Source organism: Ranitomeya variabilis, chromosome 8 (genome assembly GCF_051348905.1).
Source record: "Ranitomeya variabilis isolate aRanVar5 chromosome 8, aRanVar5.hap1, whole genome shotgun sequence".
In the NCBI taxonomy this organism is placed as follows: domain Eukaryota; kingdom Metazoa; phylum Chordata; class Amphibia; order Anura; family Dendrobatidae; genus Ranitomeya; species Ranitomeya variabilis.
The window spans coordinates 86,893,581-86,919,624 of record NC_135239.1 but is presented as its reverse complement, the minus strand read 5'-3'; the positions used below and the strand labels follow the sequence as shown (position 1 = coordinate 86,919,624).

The following is a 26,044-nucleotide window of genomic DNA, read 5'->3' as shown; positions in this document are numbered from 1 at the left end:
TCACTCTTAAAAATAAAAGGACTCTGTAATTTTAATTGACGGTTCTTCTTTCTCTCAAAATCATCTGTGGGAGAGTTGGGAGGACCTTATACACATTGGAAGGTTGGCTGCAAGTTTCTGGCTTACTTTAATGTATATGTGGCCTTTATATGCTTTTATTTCCAACCCAGACACACTATATAAATTGAAAAGCATCCCTGTACCTGTCTCACTAGTCTACTCTCTATGGGGACTTACTGGCTCCCAGGTAAATCAATAGGATGGGATTCTATAAAAAAAAAAAAAAACAATTCTACAGGACAGGGTGTATGCTACTGAGGGAAGTCATGAACATTCACTCATATATACATATTGATTAGGAAAATTACCAAGATGAGATTGTAAAAGACAATGACTTAAGCATTGAAGGATTTGACATTACATTCTACAGTTGTATAAGGATATCTGCATCGTCTTCTATCAAAATCATTGTGCAAACAGCCAGAAAACCAAGTGTCCATACTCTAAGCATACCGTATATCTGAATGTAAACTAACATGGAAGGACCCATCACAATTATCATCACATGAAATCACAAAAGTCATAATTGAGTGTCTGGTTCTAAGGAACAACAAGCATCGCAAGGTATCTCCAGTCGGATCAAACAACTGCAAATGTTCTTTTAACTTCACAGAAATCTCAGCAGCACTTTAGTTAAAACAATATTTTGTTCTAAGGATGTTCTTGCTGTATTATGCTACTGGCATGAGTACAAAGTGCAAAATGAACATAAGGATGTTAGTACCAGAATGTCTGAAGTGAAGTGTAAAAACAAAAGTAACATTTAAAAAGGTTTATTTTTTTTTACTATGGGCCTAAGAACTACCCTGTCCTTAGCCCGTTTTGCCCAGTATTGTTCACTGCTGACTCAGAGCAGTCACAGGACACTCGAGCGATTCTGTGGCTTCCGGTAACATCACAAGGACAAGGCAGACACTTCTCTTTCGCTCTACTCTGTTCACCGGTTGTGACTGCCGATGTCATGCTGATTGACAGCCGACTCCTAGCAGCCAATCTGCATGACATCGGCAAACAAACCAACAAACATAAGGATGAATGACCTCGGGGAGATCAAAACATCCATCACTGCGGAGACACCATCACGTGTTTCTCAATGCAGTGATCCAGAACACTGCCCCCATCCCTTATGGGAAATATGCAAATGCATGTAGAAAAGCCGCGGAGACACCATCACGTGTTTCTCAACGCAAGCAATGAATAGCCAGGTCTTTCACCGGGAAGGAACAATACCCCGAAACAGCTGTCTGTGGATGGATACCATGTTTTGGCATAGGTGGTTTTCCTTTATTGGATGCTGCCCTTCCCGTGGTTGTTCCTTCCCGGTGAAAGACCTGGCTATTCATTGCTTGCGTTGAGAAACACGTGATGGTGTCTCCGCGGCTTTTCTACATGCTGTTGACAAAACCAGCGGGAAAAGGATGAGCTGCTCTGTTGAAGTGAAGCAGTAGAATCGCCGTCAGGAGCAGTCTGCGAGTGCTCCAAGCCACTGCCAGGTAGAATAGGCAGGGAGTTAGCAACTACCCACCTGTCAGTTCTTAGGCCAATATTTTAAAAAATAAAATAGTCCTGGATAACACTTCAAAGTAAAATAACAAATTGAGACAGCCTAGCCGTACCATATTTGGGACTTTACATGGTCACAATTAGGGAATAATAAACAGACTTGTTTCGTCAATGATTTTGGAGTGACCAAATAACCAACAAATGTGTATTTAGACAAAGCCTAGGATAAAAAACAAAATGAGCAATATCTTGCTGTAAGTAAATGTCTGGGCCCTCTCTGCCCCTCTCTATTTTGAGGCCTACTAACACATAGCGAGGGGAACTACAAGAGATAGTGTCCACACTGATGGGTACACCTTGTCGCGGTGGGATCGCTTTTATGCTGTTTTGATCAAAATAGTGTCAACTAATTACTCCATGTTATTTACATGTGCTATTATTACTTATTTACTTACCGTGGGGCATTTACTCATTTTGCTTTTATTTTAGATTTAGTCTGTTAGTGGTCACAGTGTGAATATGCACCTGCACATTACACTTCTACTAACGTGTGCTCCAGCTCATTTCTTCGCTTTTGGTTAATATGTATTGAGAGAAGAATAGAGAGGTGTCTCTCAGCAACTTACTCCACTTTCCCAATTGAAAACACAAACACTCTGCCAACACCAACTTTTATTGTTTATGGAGAAGTCGGGAGAAATAGAGTATATTGCACCCTAAGCACTGTGACTTTACATGGACATCATAATGTGCTCCCTGATTTTGATAGTCTCTGTATAATGCATCATAAGCATTTTCATTGATCATGACATACAAAAGACAATTTCCTTTTCCAGTTAGCCTCCCCCCGGCATCACATTAGTGGCACAACTCATCTTGATCCCAAGTTTCAATGGCCAGGGAAATGTTATTCATGTCAGCAACTTGCGCAGATGACTGGGACCAAGTGCTCCATGGGCTCATGTGCATCACTGATAGCTCCAGAAGCTGCCTGCCATTACGGTACTTACACTATTCTCATCTGTAAACAGACCAAAATAGTGCTTGTTGCATTTTTTTTACCTAATTTTTTAGTAGAAAATTGCTCATGGGCACAAACACATAGGCCACCACTGTTCAATTTGCTGAACATGTGTCTATCACAACCATGGAAAAAATGTCCATTGGAAAGAGGTCTAAAGCTTAAGACTTATTTCACTATATTTACTCTGAACCCTACCAAAATCACAATATTCTCCTTCTGCTTTTCCAGTGTCCTCCTCTCTTACTACTTCTGCTAGAATCACAGTTTGTGCATTAGATTATATTCAGACTACTGTCGGGTTACGGTCCCTTAGGTAAAAAATCTTTTTTTTAAATGTGCAGAATAGAATGGTCAGCTACATTATTTGCTTGGTACGAAAACCAGAAGAATGGCTCCATCATACATCACATCCATCATAGGTCAGCTTCTGCCTTCTTATGATGGTTTTAGTGCCATGTTCACAATAACTGCTGGTTAGAATTCATCTATTAAAACAACCCTGAATGGCCATCTACTTACCAAGGCTGAAGAGCACCAGGAACTTCAGACAAACAAACTCTCTTAAGTCAAACTGCAGTGATCGAAGCTTGGCCACCAGATCTTGTGCATGGCTCATGAGGTTGTTTAATGTGGTACCAGCCTGCGTGACAATAACAGAGTAATCCACCTGAAAGAGATTAGAACATCATATAGCCATAATATAGCAGAAGTTTCAGAAATCTGCATTGATTCCAACTACATCACACCAATAAAAAACTAGTACTGAGATGTGCAAAATGGAAAAAAATCAGTGAAAGATAGTGGTGTCATTTTATGATGATAGTTATTATTTACCAGTGTGTGGAATACAAGCTGACAACAGCATAAAGGCTAGAAAAACCTGTAAATGTGGTATCTGATTATTTTGCATTGTGTATTGTATTGTATTGGGGGCCATATCTTCACATCCAGGACTCCTTGGGTTTTCTTACACTGAAGATAGTGCTTACTGACTTTGGCACCTGATTTCATTTGTATGCACCCATGTTCCTATGTTTTCCTGCATAGCCGAGTCACATGGCCTTATTTACGTGTCAAAGAGATTGCTTTTTGGTTGCAATTCTTCATTGAAGCCCGCTTCTGGCTAGACTTCTCCGAACAGTAGAGAAGTGTTTCTGGGTATCACTGGTTCACTGGTTCCTGCCAGTATTGCTGATTTTTAAGGGAATTAGGCACGACATGTCTTTTATCTGCTGCACTAAGTTTCCTTGGCCAACAGTTGTGTCTATATAACTCAATGTTTCCAATGTCTTGGTGCTTATTTAGAAGAGCTTGAGCTACACATATTGAAACCCCCGTTTGCTTTGAAATCTTTGCTTGGGTGAGAGCTTGCTGATGCAGTAAACCTACCTTGTGTGTTGCTGCTCAGTTCAATTTTACTATGGTGTATGACCTGTGACAAATCTCTGTTTTCTGCAAAGTCATCTTTGTAACATAATTTGTCTGTTTCTCAACTAGTTTTAAGTCCTCAAAGATGTTTGAGTTAAAGGGTTTAGTCACTACTTTTTTATTGATGGTCTATCCAACCGGTGGTAGTGTGAAACCCAGCACCCCAATTGATCAGCTGTAATGTTCTCTGTTCTCAGAGATGCTATGCTTCAGAAGCATCCAAGAGCTTCCAGCCACTGCCAGCACTGGGAACAACTAATCTGCAAGGTGCCAAGAGTCTCACCTTCTCTGATCAGATATTGATGGCTTTTCCCAAGAGTAGGCCATCAATGAAAAGTTTTGACCAAACCATTTCATGATTGTATTTCAACCTCCATATGAAAATGATGATTATTTTCACCTGTTTATTATAATTGGCAACTGATATATCTAAGACTACCAAATACCTGACTTTGTTTAAGCGTATCTAGAAGAGTTGATGCTTTGATGACATTTTAAAAGGGAAAGGATGATCGCACCAAAAATAGATTTAAATTAGATTTTACTTTTGTTCATTCACTTCATGAAACTGTTAACACTCCCATTTCCGAAAGCATTCTTTGCACCATTTTTTCCACACCAGCCTAAAAGTTACATACATATACAGTATATATATATATACACACATATATATACAGTGGGGCAAAAAAGTATTTAGTCAGTCAGCAATAGTGCAAGTTCCACCACTTAAAAAGATGAGAGGCGTCTGTAATTTACATCATAGGAAGACCTCAACTATGGTAGACAAACTGAGAAAAAAAAATCCACAAAATCACTTTGTCTGTTTTTTTATCATTTTATTTGCATATTATGGTGGAAAATAAGTATTTGGTCAGAAACTAAATTTCATCTCAATACTTTGTAATACATCCTTTGTTGGCAATGACAGAGGTCAAACGTTTTCTGTAAGTCTTCACAAGGTTGCCACACACTGTTGTTGGTATGTTGGCCCATTCCTCCATGCAGATCTCCTCTAGAGCAGTGATGTTTTTGGCTTTTCGCTTGGCAACACGGACTTTCAACTCCCTCCAAAAGTTTTCTATAGGGTTGAGATCTGCAGACTGGCTAGGCCACTCCAGGACCTTGAAATGCTTCTTACGAAGCCACTCCTTCGTTGCCCTGGCGGTGTGCTTTGGATCATTGTCATTTTGAAAGACCCAGCCACGTTTCATCTTCAATGCCCTTGCTGATGGAAGAAGGTTTGCACGCAAAATCTCACGATACATGGCCCCATTCATTCTTTCATGTACCCGGATCAGTCGTCCTGGTCCCTTTGCAGAGAAACAGCCCCAAAGCATGATGTTTCCACCACCATGCTTTACAGTAGGTATGGTGTTTGATGGATGCAACTCGGTATTCTTTTTCCTCCAAACACGACAAGTTGTGTTTCTACCAAACAGTTCCAGTTTGGTTTCATCAGACCATAGGACATTCTCCCAAAACTCCTCTGGATCATCCAAATGCTCTCTAGCAAACTTCAGACGGGCCCAGACATGTACTGGCTTAAGCAGTGGGACACGTCTGGCACTGCAGGATCTGAGTCCATGGTGGCGTAGTGTGTTACTTATGGTAGGCCTTGTTACATTGGTCCCAGCTCTCTGCAGTTCATTCACTAGGTCCCCCCGCGTGGTTCTGGGATTTTTGCTCACCGTTCTTGTGATCATTCTGACCCCACGGGGTGGGATTTTGCGTGGAGCCCCAGATCGAGGGAGATTATCAGTGGTCTGAATGTCTTCCATTTTCTAATTATTGCTCCCACTGTTGATTTCTTCACTCCAAGCTGGTTGGCTATTGCAGATTCAGTCTTCCCAGCCTGGTGCAGGGCTACAATTTTGTTTCTGGTGTCCTTTGACAGCTCTTTGGTCTTCACCATAGTGGAGTTTGAAGTCAGACTGTTTGAGGGTGTGCACAGGTGTCTTTTTATACTGATAACAAGTTTAAACAGGTGGCATTACTACAGGTAATGAGTGGAGGAAAGACGAGACTCTTAAAGAAGAAGTTACAGGTCTGTGAGAGCCAGAAATCTTGATTGTTTGTTTCTGACCAAATACTTATTTTCCACCATAATATGCAAATAAAATGATAAAAAAACAGACAAAGTGATTTTCTGGATTTTTTTTTCTCAGTTTGTGCCCCATAGTTGAGGTCTACCTATGATGTAAATTACAGACGCCTCTCATCTTTTTAAGTGGTGGAACTTGCACTATTGCTGACTGACTAAATACTTTTTTGCCCCACTGTATATATATATATATATATATATATATATATATATATATATATTGTAAGGAGGCTAATGGCTGTGTAATCAAGGGGAGGTATGTGTCACAGGGATGGCTGCTCCTTGTGATGTAACCTGGAGTATTTTTCTTTAGTGCACGTAAGCACTAGGATGTTTAGTGCACCGGGGTCTGGGTTGCGGGTAGCTATGAGAGATGGGCAGGTCTGGCTACCCACATACCTCACCTGTGGGTGTGGCTACAGCCTACATAATGGAGGCTGTTTGGCACATGGTCTGTGTCTTGGGAGGGAGAAGCCCTCCTGTTTGTATGGCTCCAGACCGAGTCTGCATGCTAGACATTGCCCCAGCCTGTGTGCCCACAGGCCTGGGTGAGCAGAGGACATTTTGTGTTGATTTGCCAGCTCTAAAGGCCGTTTACCTTTTGTTGTTGCTTAGGGGTTTATGAAGCAAATAAACCCACACGGGCTTTTTAAAGAAACGCGCCTCCTGTCTTCCTCCTGCCTCACGTGAGTGAGTACGATCTCGACAATATGTATAAATACTGTATGTATACACACACAGTATATGTATGAAGCACTCCAAGGGCTGACAATGCACAGTACTTTTTCATTTGTTCTAGAAACCCATATCATTTTACACCACAACATTTTGTCTCATTAATTACCCCAATCCTAATATACTCCGGAGACGCCACGCAAGTAGCAAATAACCATAAACAACGAGTACACTGAATATCTGCCGCCGCAGCAATATCATTTTTTTGTATCTCCCTTCCTCTCTCACCTGTCAGTCAGCCAGACCAAGTTAGATGAATTTTTTATATGTATTGATGGCTAATTTCCATAATTATGTGCGCCATCCTCCCCCTCAGCTTCAATGGGGATATCTAGAGATTGTATTGCAAGGATTTGCAATTAAAAACAGTGAGCAATCTTATTAATAGTTTTATTTTTAGATGGTGGAAAATCTGAGGCTTGGAGTTGTAGAACTTCCTGGCCAGCCCGGACTAAATCATATCCATAATCTATCCTATTGCAGAATGCATAGTTTCAGGCAGTGTTCCCACAAATATATCAGATTTACCTGTTTTGAACTGTAGCATGGAATAAATCTAGATCGCCGCATTAGTTGGTACCCGGTATTATGCAGTTGCCCTTTTATATATGTTGTGGTGTCCATGTCGGTGGTACTCAGCCATTCCCTTTGTATGTTTGCTTTGCTATCCTCTTTGGGAAAGTAAATACAGCAGCCGAGTAAAGAATGAATAGCCACGCTCTGGTATAATACATTAGAGGTATGTCTCGTTGCTTTTTGCCCATGGTCTGGACTTCCTGTACAACTGCACTTAACACTAATGCCAGTTACTAATGCCCAAATGTCACTGGTGACAATGACGATCGCCATGAAAGACACATGCAGCATTCAATTATCGGAGAGATGAAAGGTGTATTCTTACTTATGAGCCATTAACATGACACCAGAAAATAGTTGTTGATAATGCCAGCTAAGTATTGTTTAACACATGTGTATAAGGGCTCGTGCACCATCCCGTATTTTTGGTCCGAGTGTGATCTGAAAAAATATATGAATGTACTCAATGTTATTCTATAAGGCCATGTACATGATTTTTGTCTCAGAAAGAGTCTGTCCTAGAAAAAAATTGCAGCATGCACGATTTGCACCCGACATTCAGATCGCATTCAGCAATGCAAGTCAATGAGTCAGTGGGAATAAAAGCAGACTGCACTCGGATGACATCTGAGTGTGGTCTTATACAGTTTGTCTATTTATTATTTTCTGTTTTTATACATGGTGTTTGTTGACCATCTTTGCCTCTTTGTAACTATCTGGATTGGAATCCTGGATCTGCAGTATTACACTATGGCTGGTCCGAATAACTAAAGCAATTGTTACCATCCACCTCTCGTGTCTCCCCTTTTCCTCATAGGTTGTAAGCTTGCGAGCAGGGCCCTCATTCCTCCTGGTATCTGTTTTGAACTATGATTTCTGTTATGCTGTAATGTCTATTGTCTGTACAAGTCCCCTCTATAATTTGTAAAGCGCTGCGGAATATGTTGGCGCTATATAAATAAAATTATTATTATTATTATTATTATTATTTTCACAGACAGAATGGAGAAGAGGGAGAATTTGTTTTCCATCTTCTCATCTAAGAAAATCGGATCACACTGTGATCACATGCTGATCAAACTCTGATCAGAGTATGATTAGCATAATCAGACACATAGGAAATACAGTCCTGTGACTATAGTGTGGTGTCCTGCAAAGTCAGCCGTCACAAATGTGTGTGAACTCTGATGGTGTGAGAAGTCAGCTCTTCAGCCATTTTTACACACACACATAAATGTAACTGGTGTAAAGGACATTGTGAAGGCTAATGGGTAGCAGCTCCCGCAGGACAATTACTGAGGTGAAGCAACCCTGTACCCCTGGGATTGGGAGGTGCTGGCAATCAAGGAGGCCAGCCAGTGTCTTCGCTGTGGTTGCTGTTGGGACTCCAACAAAATCTCTGCAGCCGCATGAGACATAATGTCCTGAGCGGTTCAAAAAGTGTCAAAATGCCAGACGACATAAGTCTGGGATCAGAGATGAGATGTCTTCATACGATCCTTAGTTGTCAGCAGTGGGAAGAGAGCTGGGGTACTTTCCTGTAAGCCTGAGGTGCCATGGATACCAATGTCCAGGCTGAGAGAAGTTTTAGGGTATGTTCACATGTTGCGGATTTCCTGCGGATTTACCAAAATCAGTAAGGAAAAATCCGCTCACCTTTCCGCAACGTGTGCACCTACCCTTAGGGTATAAAAAAATACATGAAAGACAAAACACAGGAATAATTAAAAACACTTAAAAATTGCAAACATGCAACATAAACCTATACAAATATCATGCCCTGATATGGGGGCAATGATAACCCACAAGAATATCCCCCAAAGCAATGAGTGCAATATTGCTCGTAAAATGAAATAAATCTGAACCACAGTATGCAGTCAATTAATATACATAACTATGTCAATATCACAGTACCATATGGGCCCAGAAAAAGATATATCACTCTGGCACAAAGTGTGTGCCTAGTCCAGGGCACCAAAAGAGAAAAGTCAATTGGATATGTGGAGAGTAATAAGAGGAAAGGGAACTAATATAAAAAAGCCTAATCTTCAAACCAATATACCCTCATACCAACAGTCCAAGGGTTCAGAATGGAGCCATGTAAGCAGTGGGGGAATAGATGTGGGATAGGTTCCCACACGTATCGCCGCACAAGTTGCGGCTTCCTCAGGGAAAGAATAGCATGCTGTGTTTATATATACATATTTGTGATAATTCAAAGGTATTCACCTGTGTAGGAGACCTCTGGTGATCAAGGACATGGAACGCTGTAAAGCCGCGGCCATCTTGCCCATGTCCATAGCCATGGTTTTACAATAAAGTTGTATGAGAGTAGTACTGCGCATGCGCTAAGGAAAATTCTGACGCATAGGAGCCCCATGAGCTGTACGCTGTATGCGTGCGTCGGAAATTTTTTTGATACCTACCAATAAAGTATTATATTTTTTATACATCGAGGTGTTCCTGTATATGTGGGCATGATCTTTTTCTTGTTCTTTGTTATGTCTATCCCCAAGCCCATGGCGAGCCCTCTTGTCTTTAATTGATTTGTGGTGCCCTCCACCCTTTCTAATATTAAAGGGAACCGGTCACCTGAATTTGGCGGGTCCGGTTTTGGGTCATATGGGTGGGGTTTTCGGGTGTTTGATTCACCCTTTCCTTACCCGCTGGCTGCATGCTGGCCGCAATATTGGATTGAAGTTCATTCTCTGTCCTCCGGAATACACGCCTTTAAAAAAAAGGGATATGAGATGGTTTACTGTATGTAAACCATGTCTCATATCCTGTCGGGTTTGGGAAGGAGATAGCAAAAGCCGGCAATTGAATTACTGGCTTTTAAGCTATCTCGCGCTGAATTAAATATAAATACAGTGTATATATATATACAGTGGGGCAAAAAAGTATTTAGTCAGTCAGCAATAGTGCAAGTTCCACCACTTAAAAAGATGAGAGGCGTCTGTAATTTACATCATAGGTAGACCTCAACTATGGGAGACAAACTGAGAAAAAAAATCCAGAAAATCACATTGTCTGTTTTTTTATCATTTTATTTGCATTTTATGGTGGAAAATAAGTATTTGGTCAGAAACAAAATTTCATCTCAATACTTTGTAATACATCCCTTGTTGGCAATGACAGAGGTCAAACGTTTTCTGTAAGTCTTCACAAGGTTGCCACACACTGTTGTTGGTATGTTGGCCCATTCCTCCATGCAGATCTCCTCTAGAGCAGTGATGTTTTTGGCTTTTCGCTTGGCAACACGGACTTTCAACTCCCTCCAAAGGTTTTCTATAGGGTTGAGATCTGGAGACTGGCTAGGCCACTCCAGGACCTTGAAATGCTTCTTACGAAGCCACTCCTTCGTTGCCCTGGCGGTGTGCTTTGGATCATTGTCATGTTGAAAGACCCAGCCACGTTTCATCTTCAATGCCCTTGCTGATGGAAGGAGGTTTGCACTCAAAATCTCACGAAACATGGCCCCATTAATTCTTTCATGTACCCGGATCAGTCGTCCTGGCCCCTTTGCAGAGAAACAGCCCCAAAGCATGATGTTTCCACCACCATGCTTTACAGTAGGTATGGTGTTTGATGGATGCAACTCAGTATTCTTTTTCCTCCAAACACGACAAGTTGTGTTTCTACCAAACAGTTCCAGTTTGGTTTCATCAGACCATAGGACATTCTCCCAAAACTCCTCTGGATCATCTAAATGCTCTCTAGCAAACTTCAGATGGGCCCGGACATGTACTGGCTTAAGCAGTGGGACACGTCTGGCACTGCAGGATCTGAGTCCATGGTGGCGTAGTGTGTTACTTATGGTAGGCCTTGTTACATTGGTCCCAGCTCTCTGCAGTTCATTCACTAGGTCCCCCCGCGTGGTTCTGGGATTTTTGCTCACCGTTCTTGTGATCATTCTGACCCCACGGGGTGGGATTTTGCATGGAGCCCCAGATCGAGGGAGATTATCAGTGGTCTTGTATGTCTTCCATTTTCTAATTATTGCTCCCACTGTTAATTTCTTCACTCCAAGCTGGTTGGCTATTGCAGATTCAGTCTTCCCAGCCTGGTGCAGGGCTACAATTTTGTCTTCACCATAGTGGAGTTTGGAGTCAGACTGTTTGAGGGTGTGCACAGGTGTCTTTTTATACTGATAACAAGTTTAAACAGGTGCCATTACTACAGGTAATGAGTGGAGGAAAGAGGAGACTCTTACAGAAGAAGTTACAGGTCTGTGAGAGCCAGAAATCTTGATTGTTTGTTTCTGACCAAATACTTATTTTCCACCATAAAATGCAAATAAAATGATAAAAAAACAGACAATGTGATTTTCTGGATTTTTTTTTCTCAGTTTGTCTCCCATAGTTGAGGTCTACCTAAGATGTAAATTACAGACGCCTCTCATCTTTTTAAGTGGTGGAACTTGCACTATTGCTGACTGACTAAATACTTTTTTGCCCCACTGTATATATATATATATATATATATATATATATATATATATAAATATACAGTATATATGTGTCTCAATGACATATATATATATACACTGTATATATGCCCATAAATCCATTAGATGTCGGTTTTGCAAGCCTGCGAGAAAATCTCGCAGTACGGATGCCATACGGATTACATACGGAGGATGACATACGCAAAATACGCTGCCGCACCCTGCCTACGGATGACATACGGATCACTATTTTGGGAACATTTCTGCGTATTACGGCCGTAAAAAACAGACCGTACTTTCATACGCTGAGTGTGACGCCGGCCTTAAAAGAAGTTAAAAAAGGCAGAACATGTGCACAGCAAGTCGTTTTGATATTGCTGTGCACAAGTTCATTGTTTTTAACGCTCATTTATCATTTTTGCAAGCATAATCCCCCTGAAAATGATGCCGAGTGCACATATCCTAAAACATATAGTTGTCTGATCATGCTACTGGGAAAGCATTGCATGTAAACTTTTTTTTTAACCCTGAAAAGTCACATTCCTATAAAAGGCGATTTAAAAGTAAAAATTATAAAAATAGAAGTTCCTATCATAAAAGAATATGTATGTAAAATATTTATGGAGCCGTTTCTCAGAACATGATATACTTGAGTCAAAGCAGTAAACCTGGGGCGGACATTTCTCTGGATCTTATTCCTCTAATAAAACACTAGTCAGTCCATGCCCAGCTGATGATGGCAGCGCTTGTCATAGAAAGCTTCGTTAAAACCAGCTAGAAGAGAGATATTTGCCCACCCTTGGACTTCCCAACTATTCTCGTGCATCATACTTGCAAGTGTGACCCCGGCCTAACTCTGATCACAAACTAATAGTATTTGTATCAATTGTGTAACTATCCGTCTGATCAACTGCTAGTGTAGAAGAAGAAAGACATGTATGGCCATCTTTTACTTCACAGGGCTAGTGGCTTGTAATATATTGAATGTATTCTACCAAGAGCGAGCCGCAGCCGGGTCTTTTTTAGCAAACAAAACATTAGTACAGTTTGCTTCCACATAGGATTGACCTCTAACCCATGAAGTATGCCATGAACCTATTTGGGGTTAACTCTTTGTCTCATTATACATGCCTCTGTCATTAAATTACTTTGGAGTTGGACCGCCCTTTCACCCTATAAACACCTCAAAGTCAATAAGGTCGCCCAAAGTTCTGCCTGTGAAATGTAAGCATGGAAGCAGGTGACAAGTTCAGAGCTGGTGACAGCTGTGACAATGTGCACCTGCTCTCGTGCTGTATATGGGTCCAGAAATAGACATTGTAGGTCAGTTCTTATCTTATATTGGCTCCTGTGTTTGCCAGCGAGTGTACACACCATTGCGTCTCTCCATTTCACCACACTGGGGCTGATTTGTTACTGGTGCAAGTTCAATACTATGGGGCTCAACTATTATTGCTTTTGCGCCAAGTATTTGGAGTAAAATCTGACTTTTTGAGGTGGTTTTCTGGCATGAGGCAAATTTTAATTCATTTTAAACATTCTTTTACATCTGAAAAATTGGGCGTGCTTTCGTTTTTAAGATGTCTTTAGATAGATCTCTTGGAAAAAGGAGAGGAAAAAATAAAAATGAAAATTGGTCGCGGTGGGAAAGGGGTAAAAATTCTCATGACGATTTGACCCCTACGCATGCATTTAAATACAGAGCAACTCTTTATAAGGCCGGTTTCATACATCCGGATATTTCCGGCACCAGAAAAACCGGTAAAGGAGATGTCTGTGTGTGTAATACTTGCGGCACACGGGTGGCAACCATGTGCCACATCAGTACCACACGCACCGATGCCTGAGAAGCAGCGGTACAGTAAGCGCTGTTCCCAAGCGCCGGGTCCTGAAGACGGCTCTCATCATTCTCCCCTGCTCTGCTGGCTATCAGCGCAAGCAGGGAAGAATGATAAGAGTTATATTCAAGTGATAACAATGAGAGCAGGCGGCGGCTGATGGGACTATTACTCCCATAAATAAATAAAAGAGAAAAAAACAGCGTGGGTTCCTCTGTATTTTTGATCACCAACTAGGCAAAACTCACAGCTGGGGGCTGCAACCCTCAGCTGTCAGCGTTAGCAAGGCTGGTTATCAAGAATAGAGGGGTCCTCACTTTGTTTTATTTTCAATTATTTAAATAATTGAAAAAAAAAAGGCATTGGATCCCCCCATTTTTGACAACCAGCTAAATTTGACAGCTGGGGTCTGCTATTCTCAGGCTGGTAAGGGGCCATGGATATTGGCCCCCTCCAGCTTGAAAATAGCAGCCCACAACTGACCAGAAAAGGCACATCTACTGTATTAGATGCACCAATTCTGGAACTTTGCCTTGCTCTTCCCACTTGCCCTGTAGCGGTGGCAAATGGGTTTCATATTTGTGGGGTTGATGTCACCTTTATATTGTCAGGTGACATCAAGTCCCCAGCTTAGTAATGAAGAGGCATCTATAATACACATATCCATTACTATTTCTATAATTATATGGTAAATAAAGACACAGCCAGAATAAAGTCCTTTATTAGAAATAAAACAAAACACAATTTATCATTTTTATTTAAAAATAAACACACCTAACACCTAATTCCACTGAATCACTCGTCTCCTGTAATAAAACAAAAATAAAAAAACAACAATATCCCTCACCTGTCCACTGTAATCCATGTTTGGGGGATAAATAGTTTTCAACCTGGATGGTGTCAAGATGCAACCGTCCAGGCTGAGAATCACTGGGGAATGAGCTGCTGTGAGCGCAGCATCATTGACCAGCGGTGACATCATTAAGGATACTGCCGGTCAGTGAGGCTGCGTGGGGAAAAAGTCGCTGATGAGGTTCACTGCAGTTCAAGCTCTGTGACTTCACCGTCACGGTGAGAAATTCTCTTGGCACCTTCCAGGACTTTATCCTGGCTGTGTCTTCATTTACCATATAACTATTGGATTAGCACCAAAAATGAAAAAGGAAAAAAAACACTTCCGCACTGCTGTTATAAGTTAGACCCTTGAGTCTCCCTATGTTATTGCCAATTGCCGCTTTAGCCTGAAATATGGAACAAATTTACCGGGGTGCTGCTGTATAATAGTCCATAAATGATATCCAAAAAAGAAAAAAGATGAAGCGCACTCACCGGTAGTAAATCCAAGTCTTTATTCCAAGTCTTTATTCGGACATAACTTAATGTGCTGCAGGGAGGGTGGTGAACACTCGGACGACAGCTGTTTCGTGCTTAATGCACTTCAACAGGTCCTGTTGAAGTGCATTAAGCACGAAACAGCTGTCGTCCGAGTGTTCACCACCCTCCCTGCAGCACATTAAGTTATGTCCGAATAAACACTTGGAATAAAGACTTGGATTTACTACCGGTGAGTGCGCTTCATCTTTTTTCTTTTTTGGATAACTATTGGATTAGTAAGGTGTCTTTTAGACGCCTCTCCATTGCTAAGCCGTGGGTTTGATATCACCTATACAAAGGTGCCATCAAGTCTACAAATATAAACCCATTTGCCATGCCATTTAAAAAAAAAATTATTTATATAATAAAAAAACAGCTTGAGGACCCCTCTATTCTTGATAACCAGCGTTGCTGAAACTGACAGCTGAGGGTTGCAGCCCCCAGCTGTGAGTTTTGCCTGGCTGGTTATCAAAAATACGGGGGAATCTACGCTGTTTTTTTAATTTCTTTATAGTGCAGGCAGTGGGTGAAGGATATTCCCATCAGCTGCTCCTGCTCTCACTGTTATTAGCGGAGTAATAGTCCCATCAGCTCTCATTGTTATCACTTGAATATAACTCTCATCATTCTCCCCTGCTCGCGCTGATCGCTAGCAGCATGGGAGAATGATGAGAGCCGTCTTCAGCACCTGGTGCCGGAGAACAGCGCTTACAGTAGCACTGCTTCTCAGGCGTCGGGACATGTCACATGATGACATGTGTGTCATCTGTTTCCAAGTGTGTGGAAAGTTTTGCGGCCCCTGCTGTCGGTAAAAATGGACATGTCTACGTGTGGGTCACAAGGACACACGGTCTGTGGAAAAAACCTGACGTGCACAGCAACATAGATTTCAATATGTCTACGTGTGTGTCCGGTATGTGTGAAAACTGTCATCACATATACGGGACACACTGATGTTTGAAAGAAGTATATACTGTATGTCTACTAATGACAACTGTTCTGATACAAGACCTTGTCTAAAATTCTGTCATTAGATATTGATAAGTGAGTCACAATCACAAAAGCCAGAACCCACCTGCTGGCCTGTAACCAGGAGTATGGAGCCTTCTTTCCCATGTAGAACTTGCCGAAATATATGATCCAGAATTAGCAACTCACTCCAACAATTTTGCAAAAGCTTCATCTGGTCATCTACCTGTGGTAATAAATAATAAATATATTTCTTTGTTAATTAAAATTAGATTAAAGTTAGAGTACCAGTAATCTACCACAAAATTGTACCCACACTAATGATGCGAAAAAAATGGAAATCAATCAATCAGTTTATTAAGCAAGCATTTAGTCCCCAATTTTTTAATGTGATTCCGCCAGAATTCTTGTGTAAATGGCCTTGAAAAGTTGTAACATTTTTTGCACAAATTGTGAGACCTTGAAATCACGTGAACACTTTGTGTATTTTTTTAGTTTTCACGTCAGTATCTGTAAGCCAAAATCAGGAGAGGGTGATAAACGCAGACGTAGTGACGTGTTTCTATTAGGCCGGGATCACACTTGCAAGAAACTCACACGAGTCTCACATCTCAATACCCGGCACTGCCGCCGGCACTCGGACCGGAGCGTTCAGCTGCATAGAAATACATGCAGCCACACACTCCGGTTCCGAGTGCTGGAGGCTGAGCCGCGTATTGAGATGCAAGACTCGTGCGAGTTTCTTGCAAGTGTGATCCCGGTTATATACTTTTCCTCTGACTGTTCCACTCCTGGTTTTGGTTTACATATATTGAGGTAAAACACTGACCAAATACTGAACCTGTGAACGTGGTCTTAAGTGTTTTCATATTTTCTACCAGCTCTGTTGAAATGGGTGGATCGGAGGTGCTACAGTGGTGTGACACACAGGTTTGCATCAGGATTTGGTCAGGATTTTCCATCAGTATTTGTAAGCCAAAACCAGGAGTGTAACAATTAGAGGAAAAGTATAACAGAAACATAGGCACCACTTAAGCATTTATCACCCACTCCTGGTTTTGGCTTACAAATACTGATGGAAAATCCTGACCAAATCCTGATGCAATCCTGAACGTGGACACATACCCTAATACATGACAAGCTGTGATGTTCCTTACATCGGACATCTTACTCCAGTCACAAACTGTAGTAAGATTTGTGGAGAGGCACATGGAGGTACAAAATATTCGTCAGGCACCCCTGATTCATTAAGAGGAGTTCGTATCTTAATGAATCAGGTGCCTCTGACTTCAAGATGCTCCCTCTTCAAGATCAGTGTGACCATCAACAATTTTGAATCAGCGCCATGGTATTACAAAGAAAATAAGGAGGTAAAAAACAGGTGGTCGGCATATGTATCAGGGAAATCAGTAGCCTGACATGTGTCTTTTACAAAATGCAGTACCACACCGAGTTACTGCAAAATGGAGACGTGCAAAACCAAAGAAATGAGTTGGACTATAAGGCCGGGGACACACTTAACGTATAAAAAAACGGTCTGTTTTTCACGGCCGAGAATCGCACAAATGTTTCAAAAACAGTGATCCGTGTGCAGTGCGAGGATGCAATTTCCTCGCATCAAATGATCCGTGTGACATCCGTGTGACATCCGTATGGCATCCGTATGCCGAGTTTTTCTCGCAAGCTTGCAAAACCGACATCTAATGGATTTATGTGCTCAAATGTTCGGGAAAACATATATACAGTATATATATATATATATATATATATATATATATATATATATATATATATATGTCATTGAGACACATATATATATATTCTGTATTTAGATTTCATTCAGCGCGATATCTGTGAAAAGCCGGTAATTCAATTGCCGGCTTCACAATTCTCCTGCCTAAACCCGACAGGATATGAGACATGGTTTACATACAGTAAACCATCTCATATCCCCCTTTTTTTTGCATATTCCACACTACTAATGTTAGTAGTGTGCATGTGCAAAATTTGGCCGCTGTAGCTGCTCAAATAAAGGGTTAAATGGCGGAAAAAATTGGCGTGGGCTCCCGCGCAATTTTCTCCGCCAGAGTAGTAAAGCCAGTGACTGAGGGCAGATATTAATAGCCTAGAGAGGGTCCATGGTTATTGGCCCCCCCGTGGCTACAAACATCTGCCCCCAGCCACCCCAGAAAAGGCACATCTGGAAGATGCGCCTATTCTGGCACTTGGCCACTCTCTTCCCACTCCCTGTAGCGGTGGGATATGGGGTAATGAAGGGTTAATGCCACCTTGCTATTGTAAGGTGACATTAAGCCAGATTAATAATGGAGAGGTGTCAATTATGACACCTATCCATTATTAATCCAATTGTTTGAAAGGGTTAAAAAACACACACACATGATTCAAAAGTATTTTAATTAAATAAACACACAGGTTGTTTTAATATTTTATTGCTCTCTCAATCCATTTTAAGACCCTCGCTTGGCAAAATAATAAACCCACAAAATACATACCCTCAGATGAATCGTCACGTCCCACGAGGTAATCCATCTGAAGGGGTTAAAATATTTTACAAGCATTACCTGCCATTATGATTCTCCAGATCATTACGAGTTCATAGACACCAAACATGTCTAGGTTCTTTTTTATCTAAGTGGTGAAAAAAAATGCCAAAAAAAACATGCCATTTTCTGATACCCGTAGCGTCTCTATTTTTTATGATCTCAGGTTGGGTGAGGGCTTATTTTTTAGGTACTGAGCTGATGTTTTTAATTATACCATTTTGGTGCAAATATGTTTTTTTGATCGCCCGTTATTGCATTTTAATGCAATGTCGTGGCGATCAAAAAAAGTAATTTTAGCGTCTTGACTTTTTTTATCGCTGCGCCGTTTAACAATCAGGTTAATATTTTTTTTTTATTTAAACGCGGCGATACCAAATATGTCTATGTTTTATTTTTTTTTTAATTGTTTTATTTTAAATGGGGCGAAAGGGGGTGATTTGAACTTTTATATTTTTTTAGCTTTTTATTTTTTTTAAACTTTTTTTTTACTTTTGGCATGCTTCAATAGTCTCCATGGGAGACTAGATGCTGCCATAACTCGATTGCCTCTGCTACATACAGGCGATGATCAGATTACCTACATGTAGCAGAATTACTCACTTGCTATGAGCACCTACCACTGGGTGGCGCTCATAGCAATCCGGCAGTGACAACCATAGATGTATCCAGGAGACCTCTAGTCGTCATGCCGACCCATCGGTGGCCCGCGGTCATGTGTGCGCCGATGCGAGGAGGTAATGACGCGCTTCCAGCGCATGCATGTTAAATGCTGCGGTCAAAGTTTGACAGTGGAATTTAGCATGTTAACAGCCGCGTGTAGATCGCTATTCTACCCGTGGCTGTTAGGGGCCCATGTCAGCTGATCATGTGTCCAAAAAGCCGGAGCAAGCACCAAACAGGGGGAGGGGTCCAATAACGGACTATGCCCGTCATTGTACGTTAAGGGGTTAAAATAGTGTTAACTAGGTACCCCATGTTATTTACATGTACTATACCTATATCCAAAGACATACTGACAGGGAATTTAGATTGTGAGCCCCATCGGGGACAGCGATGATAGTGTGTGCAAAAACTGCAAAACGCTGCAGAATATGTTGGCGCTATATAAATAGATTATTATTATTATCTAGTTACTTATATACTTTCTTTAGGGTATATGCTCATTTTATTTTTCTCTTGGGTTTTATCAGAAGTAGACAATATGTGACCAGAAATAGCTATGTGCTGCATTGCAGAATAATGCAGGTAAATACGTTTGCATCACAACCCCTAGGATACCGTGACTGTGACAAGCAAAGTGCAAAAAGTCTGACTTTTTGTGACTTGCTTGTTGCAGCACCCGATGGGTCACAATTCAATTATGTTCACTGCGATGTAGCGGCGACACATAGCGATCGTGGACACACGACTTGTGTGGCGGCCAAAGTCCCCATGTAACCCCTGCCTCGGACCACTTTGGTAGGTATTAACCAGTATATATTGGGAACACACCACAAAACCTTCTTTTTTTTAGTGCCCTGGCCCAAATTTTTTAGCCATTTCAATTTGGCACTTGTTAAAGTCACTCAGTTCCTTAGGGTAAGTTCACACTAGGCGTTTTTTCAGCGTTTTTTTCTGCAGCAAAACCTGATCTTTTGGCAGGAAAGAAGCTGCAGAAAAAAGCATGTTTTTCTTGCGTTTTTTTGTATTTTTTTTTGCTGCAATTTTGGCATGCTAGCTTTGTCTCTTGGGCATGCTGATAAAATTTAGTGTTGAAAAAAGTCCTATTCTGTAGAATCAGTTTTGGGCACCAAAAATGCAGCAAAATATGATATCTGCGTTTTTCATCACCCATTCCTTTCAATGGGTGAAAAAAGCTGAAAAAATGTTGAAAGAAGTGACATGCTCTATTCTATACCTCCCAACTTTTGAAGGGAAAGAGGGAGACATTTAGGCCACGCCCATGACCACTCCCATTTCACAACTAGTCACACCCATATCCACGGCCCAACCACTCCCATTTAGCGTCGCTGATCACACTGTTTCATAAACAATAATAATAAACAGAAAAAAAAATAAATGTATTTACAAGTAATGAATTAAAGTACATGCTACGCCTACACTGCTCAGTTTCTATTCTGTGCCCACTCACTTTTCTCCCCCCATACTGTCTCCTCACACTATTCCCCTCCCTCTGTACATATACCCTGTACACTATGTATAAAACTACTTCTCCCAGCATGCTAGGTCAGTAATCTGTGGTAAAGCTACTACTCACAGCATGCTAGGTCTGTAATCTGTGGTAAAGCTACAACTCCCAGCATGCTGTGCTTGTAATCCATGATAAAACTACTACTCCCAGCATGCAGTGTCAGTAATCTGTGATAAATCTACTACTCCTAGCATGCTGTGTCAGTGATACATGATAAAACTACTACTCCCAGCATGGTAAAAACTACTGAGTAGTAGTTTTACCATGCTGGGAGTATCAGTTTTATCATGGATTACAAGCACAGTATGCTGGGAGTAGTAGTTTTACCACAGATTACTGACACTGCATGCTGGGAGTAGTAGATTTATCACAGATTACTGACACTGCATGCTGGGAGTAGTAGATTTATCACAGATTACTGACACTGCATGCTGGGAGTAGTAGATTTACCACAAATTACTGACACTGCAAACTAGGAGTGGTAGCTTTACCACAGATTACTGACACTGCATACTAGGACTGGTAGCTTTACCACAGATTACTGACACTGCATACTAGGAGTGGTAGCTTTACCACAGATTACTGATACTGCATACTAGGAGTGGTAGCTTTACCACAGATTACTGACACTGCATGCTGTGCTAGTAGTCTGTGGTAAAACGACACAGATGTTTACACCACGTGACCCCAGACATGCCCACACACCTCACTCCAGGTTGTAAGCTTCTTAATTTCAGGATGGAGCATGTCAGGAGTGGCTCCGGTAACTACATAGCACTCCTGGTAACAGAGACAGACACCACAGGAGGGGCAGACTGAGCACCGTGTGAGGAGAATGAAGACTCCTCATCAGTGACTCCGAGCTCCTGAAGCTTCTGGATGCGGCGGAAATAGGTGAGTAACATCACTAGAGGAGGCAGGGTTCAGGTTCCCGACTAGACAAGTTCTGACTTATCACAGTTATGTGACCCACATGTCCGTGCGCTGCTTCTATGGTTTCTCCTGAGGCTGGTACAACCTCAGTACAGTGTGGGAAAAGTAAGATCCCGGCCGGGACAGCGGGACAGTCTCAAAATCAGGACTGTCCTGCTGAATTTGGGACGGTTGGGAGGTCTGTCTATTCTGTAAAAAAAAAACAAGCAAAGCACAATATACTGAAAAAAAAACAATGTGTGTGCAGGAAATATCTGAAATCTCATAGACTTTGTTGGTACTGTAAAACGCAGCTGAAAATTTGCATTAAAAAACACTGCAAAAATGGCTAGTGTAAACTTAGGCTAAAGCTTGCTTATTTTTCATGCTTCCCACATCAATTTCAAGAACAGACTGTTCACATATGGAAAAGCATCTTTTGTCCCTAAATGGACAGACTCCCCATGGACTACATGTCATCCCTGGTTGCAGAAGGTGGAATATATGGCCAAATGGAACTTCTGGAGCGAGACCGGGCTTCATATAAAAAGGTGTTGTCATGATTAGAAATCTTCTTAAATATCCTACTAGGAACATGGATGTATAACTCAGGCAGATCTTTTATAAGACTGCCGAGTGACCAGCTCTGCTGAAGCTGATGTGGTGGCCACGTTTATTATTTTACAGCTTTTAGCTAGATAGACATTTTAACAAAATGAAGAAAAGTACACGTCAAGCAGATGCACAACAGTGTTGTGTGAAAATGAATGTGAACCATCTGTCCGCTCCCACAATAACCTGCTAGTATGGCAAAACCCTGGAAACACTTATTCTTATCTTCATATTAAAATTTTATCTCTCTTTTCCTAGAAGGATTTTTTTTCAGTGGCAGCAGAAGAATTAAAGATTTGTACAGCCAGGTGCTTTCTTCTCTGGGAACCTGGTCTGTCCCCCTCCGAATCCAGGAATATACTTATATATTTATCCCATTAATTACGGGAGGGAGGCAGAATTATCTTGGCTCGCAGAGACATGAGACTTCCCAATATTGATGCCGTGCGCAGGAATGAGAGTCATACAGGAGTGGTATTGTTAGAGGGGTGAGTGTTCTCAGGGGCAGCATCGTTAATGATTAAAGACGTCCTGTTTTCATGAAAGAGCAAAACTTCTGTAAACATGCAAGAAAAATGCCGTGTCAAATATCAGCTCCACTCATCAAATGCCTGGTATTAATCATCATTTAACGGAAAATAACTCTGAATTTACACTTCTAATGACACTTACAAAATAAAAAAAAAATACAGAATATTAAATATACATGATTCAGATTAAAGCCAGGTCTAAAATCAAACAGGTTCATTCAGCTGATGAAAGAGCAGCCACATCCCTGAGAATCACTATATACAAGGGCCGGCATTAGGGGCAGGCAGACTAGGCATCTGCCCAGGGCCCCCGATCCACCAGGGGAACCCAGCCAGTGGGGTGCCACTTATAGTGGCACATCACGCAGCTGCTATGGGTCCGTCAATTAGGGGGGCTCAATCATAGATGCAGATACAGTTGAAAGCAATGATGAAGGAGAGAGTGTCAGATGACGTTCCCTCCCCCATCATTCCCCTCTGAATCTTTACACAGCATGGTGTGCAATGATGTCACGTCATCGCACACCATGCTGTGCTGGGCAGTGGAGCTGCTGAGATGATCTGGAAAGACAAGAATAGTGGGAGAATGAGGAGGAGAGGTATTAAACTTTTTTTTACATCACTGAGTACATGGTGGCCATAATACTGCAGGACTATGGGGCTGCATTATACTCTATGGGTGGGGGCTGCATAATATTCTATGGGGTGGTTGCATTGTATACTATGGTTGGTTGCTTTATGCTCTATGAGGGGGTTGCATTATACTCTATGAGGTGGCTGCATTATACTCTGAGAGGGGCTGTATTATACTATATTGAGGTCTATGGAGTGCATTATACTATAAGGTGGCTGCATTATACTCTAATTGGACTATGGGGAGTGCATTATACTATGTGTACTATATGGGACCTGCATTATGCCGTATTGAGGACTATGGTGAATGCATTATACTATATGAAGAACTAAGGGGGGCATTATCCTATGGGGAGTGCATTATGCAGTATGGAAGACTATGAGGAGTGTGTTACACTATATGGAGGACTGAGGACTGTATTATAATATATGAAGAACAAAGAGGAGTGTATGATACTATATGGAGGACTATTGGGAGTGTATGATACTATATGGAGGACTATGAGAAGTGTATTATAGTATATGGAGGACTTTGAGAAGTGTATTATAGTATATGGAGGACTATGGGAAGTGTATTATATTTTATGGAGTACTATGGTGAGTTTATTATACTATACGGAGGACTATGGTGAGTGGAGTGTATTATATTATATGGAGGGCTATGGGGAGTGTATTATACTATATAGGGAGGACTATGGGGCACATTATACTATATGGAGGACTAGGAGGTGCATTATACTATGTGGAAGACTAATGGGTGTATTAGATTGATTTATTAGTGATTGTTCTATCCCCATCATTGTTCCTCAGCCAGTTGTAAAGAAGCCCGGGAACAAGCGTCGAACGATTTCAATAATGTTGATCGCGCTAGCTTAGCGGCCTGAGCTCGTCACATGTAAATACAACCAAATGTTTTGTGTGATGGTGCAATGTGTTAGCATTTGGGGGCCTACTTTAAACTTTTACCCAGGGCCTCACTTTGTCTAAAACTGGCCCTGCTATGTACTATACATAATTTCTTGGCAACTTAGGGGGGCATCATTACTTTGAAGAAGACACTAAGCAGGCATCATTTCTGTGTGGGGGCACTTAGGGGCAGAAGTGATGGACACTAAGAGGCCTCTTAACTATGTGGGGGCACTAGGAATGCTTAGCGCTGAAATAAAAAAAAACGCTGGAGTGGTGCTTTAAGTGTAAATATATCTTGCATGCAAAATAATGCCCCAAGGAGGCATTGACTACATCATACACGGTGGGGGGTGTCCATAATAGGGCTCATTCGGGCCTGTCCTTGTAAGGACAGGAGTTATTGCTGGGGCACGACAGGGGAATAGGAAAAAGGTCCCCGTCCCCTTCTCACTGCCTCACTACTTTCGGACCCTCCCTGGGACCCCCTATCATCTACATGGGTACCCCTTGTCCACAATTGGTGAGATCAAACCAGTTTTTTATATAGAGCACAGTTTTCGGCGTGAGCACTTTATTTTGTTATTTTGTTATTTATTGTTTGTCCATTTTTAATAATATCATTAGTAAAGGTTATGTTTTAACTTAAAGGGCTATACTCTTCCAGCTGAGATTTAAGATCAAAATCGGACACATCTCCGTGATTTTTTTGCGAATAGTTTTCAAAACAACAAGGACATGTGAACAGCTTCATAGACTATAATGGGTATATGTTCTATCCATGAAAAATGTCCGAATGAGGCCTAAAATGTGATGTGACAGCTGTTGTTTCACCCTGCAATAGTCCAATATGCAAAATGTGAATAAATTAGTGTTCCTGGTAGATGGTCTCTCCTGCTACTGGGACAACTCCCACAACACTGGAATAATGTGACTTTGTTGTATTTCATAGGAAACCCCAAATGAGCAGTTTGCATCCTAGCGCAACGTAAGCAAGTGTGTCCCAAGTTATTTGACAGATGCATTCTTTACATTTTATCTACTTGTTCCTTAGCTGCGAAAAATAATACCTTAGGAAACACACTCACGATTTTTACAGGATGAACAACTAATGGGAAATTACAGGCTGATGGTAAAAAGTAATAGTTTTAACATCCTGTTCCACTTACCAATCAGAAACAAACACTTTATCTTTTGCCTATGATCTAGTTTCAAATGTGTTCTTATTTAGTAGAAATATAGGACATGGTCGAATTTTGTAGCGATATTTGCAAATGAATGAAGGAGTCTATATGAAGAATTCATTCCATGATAAGGTGCATTTACACTTTATGACTTTAGGTGTTTAACGATCAGCTATGTGTTAGCCAATTACAAAGTAACCCGATTACACAGGCTGACCATGCTTCCAATGTGCACAGAACAATCAGTAATAGAATGCTCTTGACAACACATCCAGTTTACACAGGACAATGTGCTGCACAAAGCAATGATTTATAAGTAGAGATGAGCGAATATTTCAATATTCGTTTCGAATTACAATCGCCGTATTTGCAATATTCACTGAACATAGTCGAACGCCTTTGAAGTCAATGGGAGTACAGATGAGAGAATATTTTCTGAAACGATCATCATTTTTTC

The 26,044-nt window shown here is 41.3% G+C and overlaps 1 protein-coding gene across 2 annotated transcripts in view; it reads right to left on the bottom strand.

Annotated features, from left to right (window-relative positions):
• The window catches only part of NR5A2 (nuclear receptor subfamily 5 group A member 2), a 236,120-nt gene that overhangs the window by 30,524 nt on the left and 179,552 nt on the right, over positions 1-26,044 (bottom strand). For both annotated transcript variants that reach the window (XM_077276230.1, XM_077276229.1), the window contains exons 5-6: positions 16,162-16,281; positions 3,107-3,254 (exon numbers count right to left, since the gene is read on the bottom strand). In XM_077276230.1, the coding sequence (XP_077132345.1) occupies positions 3,107-3,254; positions 16,162-16,281 (268 nt within the window). The remainder of the gene's footprint in view (positions 1-3,106; positions 3,255-16,161; positions 16,282-26,044) is intronic.